A 7,945-nucleotide genomic window follows, 5' to 3' on the forward strand; every position below is an offset into this window, starting at 1 on the left:
TGTTATTATATTGCAGAAACCTGCCTAGCTGGTACCAGTGCCTGATGGTGCTAGGCGTTGTGCAAGTCTATGTTACGGTATAGTCTGTGCCACAAAGGGGCTTATAGTCTAATTAGACAACACGTGGTAACAGAAGGAGAGGTTGCAGACTACCGAATGCCCTGGATAATGCACTAAAGGTGGGGGTTGAACCCAGAAGCACCCACCCAGTCCACAGGACTTCCCTGCCGTAGGCTTTCAGTTTAATAAAAGTCAGAGGAACAAAACTAAGCAATTGTTTGGCTGTTTTTCATTGCCACTTTCCGTGGGCTCTTATGGAGTTGTTCTCATTTAATCTGTGTGGTATCAATAAGGACCTTCTAGACTAACCCTGTTTTCTCATATATTATCACTAAGACAAGGAACGAAGTCTCTTGCTGTCTTTATTTTCTACCTTACTGCAGTTGCTTTTTGCTGTACAATGTAGGGCAAGGAGATTCTTCTGGCTTTTCTAATGACAGAATCCATCTCAGATTTTTGCACTGATCTTTTATATCTTATCTTTGCAGCACATGATTGCAGATACCGTTCGGTCGTTAAGACATTGCAGAAATAACCAGTTTGGTGAGTATACAAAATTTGCTACTTATTTTGCCTTTATACAGCCTTGAGATTTTTTTTTTCTGCTTTCTTTCCACTTGCTCAGGTTTACTACAGCAGCAAAATGGGATCGACAGTTATTTAACCAGTTGGCAAAAGGGGGGCGTCATTGTTGGAAAGTTAACATAGCAGAAACCACAGTTGGATGAAGTTTTACTTTACAAAATATTTGTAGAAACAGCTTCCAAATTTTTTATAAATCACTTTCCCGCACAAATTATCACCTCTTCGAAATACTGTGTAAGGTCTGTGCCAGCTGCACTTAATAATGGAGGCCTCTGATATACGCTGCCGTTTCTCACTTGCCCAGCTACAACGGAGTTACCTCAGTCTCCCATTAGTCTGTGTGTTTTGGTAATGGATTCACAGCTGTCTTGGCTTCCAGTAGCTAAAATATGGTATTCATCACCACAGCTTTTCACTTGGCTTTTCACCAAGAGCAATTGTTTGCTTAGTTTGGGTTCTTTAGGACATTTCACAAAATGGTAGAAGTCTTGAAGATGGTAAGATCCTGTGGGTTTCCGGAAAGTAGTTGATGAGGTAGAAAAGAGGGGCTTGTCTTAGGACCTCTGCTAGGGGAAGCCTGCTAATAGAGCTCTGCCTGCTTTAGACATGGGAGGATCTACGCTGATGGGAATGGTCACAAGTGCCTCAGCTGCACAAAAGGCTTTTTTATGTGTGTTTCCACCTTACTAGCTACCAGAGAATCCAACCTTAAGAAGGACAGAAGACCCCAGCTCGCTTTGTTCTTTTGCTTGCAGAGGAGAAACCTTGTTTTTCTCTTTCTCAGCATTTCTCATTCTCTGCAGAGAGGTTAAACACAGAAAGGGGAAAAACACAACACTACTTTAGGAAGTGGTTAGTTTTTAAGCCAAACCCGCTAAACATGTCATTTATTGAGGCTATTAAAACCTTTTTTCCAAGGAGAAGTTCAGAACTGTGCTACAGCCTTGGGAAAAAAAGTTTGAATAATTTCTTTTTTCCAGCTGAATTTTCAGCAGCTGTCAGCATGGACTCTGACAAAAAGAATAATAATTATAATTATTATTATTATTTTGTGTATAAATACATGTACCTTGGAGAACAATAGGTACTGTTAAGATCTTTGCTGAAGATTTGTTCTGTAGAATTACCATACGTATGTACAATCTTTTTTTTAAAACAAAGGCTGCTCAGTATTATGGTTCTTGTGTCATTTTGAGATATATAGATTTATATATGTATGAGAGAGAGAGGGAGAGGGAGGGATGTGCCTTTTGTTTTTATTCTGTTAAACTAGATACTGAAGGAAATATTGATTAATCCAAACCATGCCTCTATAAGTTAGAATATCTCTTATTAGGCATTATAAAATGTAGCATTGGTTCCTTTTAACAATGTGAATTTTTTTTGCAGCTTCTCTGCAAATCTTTCATCTTGTTTTTGCCTTTTTTTTTCCAGGTGGTTTTGTAAGTGTTGCAACATAAATCCAAGGTTAATACCTGAGATTTATCATATAATCTGGTAGTTTGAAGTACGTGATTGTTATTTTATTTTACCACAGACTTGATTTATTGTGAAGCTGGCATTTAAAAAGCAGCTTATACAGACATCCCTGTAGGCACTTCTTTTTTTTCTTAAATTCGTTTAGGCATGAAATGAATTCACTGAATATTTATTGAGACTTTATGGACAGTTTCCTTTTCTAGTGGGCTTATTTTGCTCTCAGGAATGTGAATCTCTCTACTGCATCAATTCCCAGATTGACCTGAGAGCAGCAGGCGTCTCACTGTAGGAAAGAATTCAAACAAAACTAAGCAAGGAATATTATTTTTGTTTATGAGCTGTATCGTGTATTAAGCTTGCAGGCCAAAGTCTTTCTGGATTAGAAACTGGTCAGGTTCCAAGCAAGACTGAAATGCCTTTTTAATGGTAATAATACTTTTATATCCTAAGTCCTGAAAACAAATAATAGCATTTCCAAACCCAGGAATAGCAGCCTGAGAAAATAACATAATTCAAGCTTTTGTCATTTCAGGTGTTAATGAGAAATACAAATGTTTTTCAGTACGTTCAGCACAGCTGCTGGGATCCTGTTCCCTCAGAACAAAAAGGTCATCTCTGTATCCAGACACAAATTTATCACGTTGTCCTGTTCTCTCCCACATTTCTCAAGTTAGATAGCTGCTCAGAAATAGCTCCTAAAAATAGCTGCCCGGGAGCCCCGTGAGCAGCCGCACGCAGAACTGGCTGCATCGACCTCCCACGTTACCGATGTCGTATGGCGCCCTTTAGAAATGAGTGGGATGGTCGGTTCCTGGAGAGCTGCTCGTGTAGCTGGGGAGCGTGGAGAAAAGGATGATGATGAAACAAAGGAGAGGGAGGGAGCGTGTGAGTTAAGCTGATTGGTTCGGGGAATTTTGAGGGGTTTTCTTTTTTAATTTATGGTAATGTCATTAAAAATTCCTTGAGGACATGGACTAGAATGGAGCTCTCCAACCTTCGCTCATTTGTCAGCAGTCAGCAACGTGTGGGAAACGTATCTCGTGGCTTTCTCTGTCTGTCTTGATGGGGCTCATGGCCATGGGCTTAGCTTTGCCTTTTCCACTTCTGCCTGGTTTCACAGGCAGTGAGTTCCCACACACCAACGTCGGGCGTAAAGCTTGTAACAGAAAACATCTGCTGTTCAAGCCACCCTTCAATTTGTCTGTTACGCAGCTAATTCCTCTTGCCATGTAAACTCCCATGAAATGACAGCACGACTCTCGGCTCTGTTACTAGATCAGAAATCAAAAGCATAACGGATCAAAACGTGGGGGCCTGTCAGAGCAGCTTTGAAGAGCTTTCGTGTCTGTCTGCTGCGCTGTCACCTTTCACCTGCTCCGAAGGGAATTATCTAGGGCCTGCTGTCTTGTGTACTTGTCTTAAGGTTGTTTAAAAGTTACAGGCTGGGTCGCCCACCCCTGCGCAAGGTCCCGTTGTGCTGCCAGAGCTGTGTAAAGGAAACCTTGAACCACCCTCACAGGGGACAGGCTGCCTGTAGTGCCAGCAGAAGTAAATCTTCTGCTTGGGAGGAGTCAGCTTCTTGCCATCCACTTGTCCCTCCTTTGTGCACGCTGGCTGCCCAGCATTGCCTGCTTCTTTCTTTCTTCTCCCCTTTTCTGTATCTAGCTGTTACCTCATGCATTGCACTTAAACAGCAAGTCCTTTGTATCACTGGCTGTCTTTTTTGTGACTGTCTAGCACCCGACAGGTCGGCACACCAGGGACTTTGTAACACACAGGACAGAGAAGCAGGCAAGGCACGGCTTTCTGATCCACCCCCTTTCTCCTGTCTTGCAGGCAATGAAGTTCCTTCAAAAGAGCATCATGAGCTGAAGCCATATGTCCATCACCTGCACGTCATTGACAACCAGCAAGCTCTGTTTGAGCTTTCTCACAGGATAGAGCCGCGAGTGTGAGCATACACAGCTTCGTATAAGCTTGTAACTGCAGCACTTTGAATTAAGTGAATGTTTATGCCAAGCATGTTGCTTCCCTATATAAGAACAGTTTACTGAGTTTTATCAGTAGCTCACACAACATGCGCAGGAAAATCAGGCAAGGGCCAGCAAAGGAGCTGCTCACAGAGTTGCAGGGCAAGCTTGGTGCCATCCCCGCTGGTCACCGGGATGGGAGGGAGTGGAGCAGCAGCATCCTTTGAGCTCAGGAGCTTGGTTTCTGTGAAAGTATTGTTTGGTCCAGTGTAGCTTTCAATGCAGATTCTGCCAGTATTAGAATGAAAGGAAATATCGTGTCACAGCAGCAAAACATTTCAGCAAGCGACATGCCGCAAGGGGATTGATTCTCAGTTTGCCACAGTATGTACCACACTAATTCAAGGCTGCCAAAGTATTGTTGCCAAAAATAGTGTGTAATCCGTGCAGCTCCCCTGAGTCCACTGGAGCATCTTATTTGAAATAAGTGTGGACAACCGAGAATGGGAATATAAAAAGGCAGCGCACCAGATGAAACTCAAGAGTGCGCTGTGATGTGGAGGTCAGCAGTAAACAGGTCACACTGTTATGGCCCCTTAATCTGCTTTCTAAAACACACTGTAAGAGCCAATCCACTTTGGTTGCAGTTTAGGGACACAACTGTACACTGAAAATGTGTTATTTTCTTCCTTTTCAGTTATCTCAGATACAGTACCAGCTCCTGCAGTTAACATGTTATAAATAATTATAGCAGGAGCTTTGTTTTCTGCTTGGATTACAGCCTCCTTGGTGTCTGTTCAGAGGCAATGCCTAGATACACCTACATTCCTGACTCACCTCCTGGAAATACTCTTTCAGCAGGTAAAATTTCACCTAACTTGCACACGCTCCTAGTTTTTAAAGAACAAAAGGGTACACCTTACAGGGTACCAGTGTAATTACCTGCATACACACCGGGCTCTCAGCATCAGGGTCCCTTTACTGCCTCTGTCCGTCTCACACCCCTCCCCTAGCCAATTTTCATGTAGCTAAAAGTACTACTTCTGGGCATGTACTGAGGCAGCATTTCTAAAGTCTTGTCTACAGTTGACCTACATCTAAGCACCATCCTCACCGTAGCTCTGTTTTTCAGTGCTAAGAAGTTGCCCTGAAATAATCTAGTGAATGCCACAGGCAATGTGCAGCGTGCCACGCAGTCTGGCATGTGTTTGTACACTGACTCACAGTTCCAGTCCCTTTGCAGAGCAGGGAGGATACATTGCATTGCTTGCCCATCTCTATTGTATGTTTTCCACGCGAGGAAGACTTCCAAGAAAATGGCTCCTTTACTGAAATATGGGAATACTGAAGTAGCATGCTTTTCATCATTGTGTTATCTCTGGTTTAAAGGGATTAAAAAAAAAAAAAAGCAGCTTTAACGAGTAGTCTGTGGGAGAATCTGTAGAATGCATTCGGTTTTCCCATCTGTGAAATATTGTATAGATCTATTGTAAAGGAAACAGATGTTTCAGAAATGTATTTGCTTGTACTTTGTTATTATCAAATACTATATGATTTTTTTTTTTTAGAAAAAAATATCTTCTTTTTACCCAGTAAAAAGAAAAAAAAATAAACTCTTGCTGGCCATGGAGTAAAAATTTCCTATGTTCTTCTGTAGATGTGACTGCACATATTGTAAATAACTCTTTTGTGCAAACAGACCAAAACTGTTCAGATGAGGATACTACCTGCGGTGGACTCCTTCATGCAGTGTAAGGACACAAACCAGACACAATTTGCTGCTTGTGTTACTGCAGTTCTTCCTCTGGTTGCAGCACTCCCCGAATCCCCACCCTAGACGCATTACCTGGGTGCTTTGCTGGTTTTTGAGCTCCCCCTTGTGAAATCTTTTTTACTGTGGCATTATTTTTAGGAGCCTGCGTGTAGACCAGCCTGCCTGCTTTAGCTCATGTGGTGCAACGCTCTAGGCCACAAGTTGTTCTCTTGAGATCTGTGGGAGAGGGAGCATGAGAAGGTGAGAAAGCGGGCCTGTTTCTCAGTTTACTGCGTTTGGCTCTGTGATAGTTTTGGTACTTACTGCTGATGAAGCAGCAGCGGTGCCAGAGGAGAATAAAAGACAAGGAAATGAAAAAAGGGAAGAAAAAAAAGAAAAAAGAAGTAGAAAGATGACTCTATGCTCAAGCTTTGATTTGAAAGGGTGCCAAAGCCACCTTGAAGGCTCCTCACTCTGCCAATTCAGACTGGTTGAAGTAAATTGATGGGTTAATTTTGTGTGTTCGAGCCAGCTGAGGTATTGGCTATCTGCACCACTGTAACTTCATACTAAATCAGGTGTTGTGTACCCCTTGCAGCTAGCATAAACTCAGTTTAAAGGTGTATAGCCACCATTAACCTCGTTACCTGTGTTATGGCTAATTAGACTACTGTTTAAAACTTTGCAAACTAGTTTTCGTGGTGGCCTGTATAATTAGGATCCGAGGATAATTAGATCTGAGAGGCCAACCTGGATGCATCAATTTCACATTGAAAATACGAGTATTATTACTTAGCATAAAGGAAAGGCAAATAGTCCAAATCTGTAGTTAATCTGTCTAATAAAAAAAGGCCCTTCAGAGTCTATGTTCAACAGCTGAAGCATCGCAGAGCTGGGCTGCAGACTGGCAAGCAGTTTGAAGGTATGGTGGTTGGGAGGAGAACTAGAAGTAAACCCTGCGAAAGGGAGGGGGGACAGTACACAACCTCTGATGGGGTCCAGCACTGGTGATACTGTGTTATTTTTAGATCCTTCAATAGCGCAATTATGTTAACATAGGATAAAATCCATGAATCTTATAAGTTCAGTTTATCGCAATCACACCTGGGGTTAAATACTCTGCATATTTTCTTTAGTAGCTAGGTGGAGTAATTAGGCAAAACAAAGGAAAAAGCTGGGTCACTGTATCTCTTTGATGTGGGATTTTGCTGCACCAAATTTCAATGCTTCTATGATACATCTTTTTGATTCCAGCCCCGTCTCAGAAATAAATTGCAGTTGCATGACAGTGGCAAAAAAAAAAAAAAAGTGTTATGAGAAATAATAAGATACATGCTGCTGTAAAATTACAAAGAGAGATGTAAATACTAAACATTTTAGCAGAGTAATATTTATTTGCATAGCCTATTTATTGTCATCTTATTACACTGTTAAGAAATACTGGGATGAAGTCAATGAGCTGAGGTGAGAACACCTGCCTGTTCATTCTCTCTGAGTGCCATAATGCTGTCAGCTTGCATTAAAAGTAATAAAACTGAAAAGCCCAAATCAAGGTATTTACCTAACTTCTCAGGGACGACAGCTAGTAGTTATCCACCGTTATGAGACCTGGTATGTATGAAATAATCTGATTTACCAGAATCAATGTTGCTAATGTTTTCCTTTTCATATTCCATGCTTGTCTGCCTCTGTACATATTATTGTGTTGTGTATTTATGAGAGATAGTAAGCAATAATTTATATGTCAAAATGGCCAAGCAATACAAGGTTAAAACTTGTAGAAGCAACTGTTACATTTATCTTGCATTTTCCAGTGTTTTTTAATATTGCTTTTCAAAATATAAAAACTACCTTAATGAAGTCTGGGCTCCGTGCCTTCATGCCTATCACATGCACTTATCATTCCTAACTGGAATATTTTATACTCATACTTCCAGTCATTCAGTTCCGCAAACCCTCGCTGTATTTGCAAGGTGGATGCAGACCAGCGTGCGCCTGGTTAGAGGTTTGGGAGCCTGACCCCATCTGTTCAGAGCTGCTCGTTAATCTCCGGTTGGTGGGACTTGCTGGTACCGATACATTCCAGGCAGTTTCAGAA

General features: G+C 41.7%; 1 protein-coding gene across 3 annotated transcripts in view; it reads left to right on the top strand.

Moving 5' to 3' along the window:
• Positions 1-7,699, top strand: part of RAPGEF5 (Rap guanine nucleotide exchange factor 5) — a 160,294-nt gene extending 152,595 nt beyond the window's left edge. The window contains exons 25-27 of one of the 3 annotated variants that reach the window (XM_054815306.1): positions 549-603; positions 3,961-4,075; positions 4,876-5,731. In XM_054815306.1, coding sequence (XP_054671281.1) covers positions 549-603; positions 3,961-4,075; positions 4,876-5,032 — 327 coding nt within the window. In that variant the 3' untranslated portion in view covers positions 5,033-5,731. Of the gene's footprint in view, positions 1-548; positions 604-3,960; positions 5,732-5,793 lie in introns of those variants that run through there. The other 2 variants (XM_054815307.1, XM_054815308.1) reach the window with 2 other exon arrangements.
• The last annotated feature ends 246 nt before the right edge of the window (positions 7,700-7,945 follow it).

The sequence above is a fragment of the Grus americana genome, chromosome 2, assembly GCF_028858705.1.
Source record: "Grus americana isolate bGruAme1 chromosome 2, bGruAme1.mat, whole genome shotgun sequence".
Classification (NCBI taxonomy): domain Eukaryota; kingdom Metazoa; phylum Chordata; class Aves; order Gruiformes; family Gruidae; genus Grus; species Grus americana.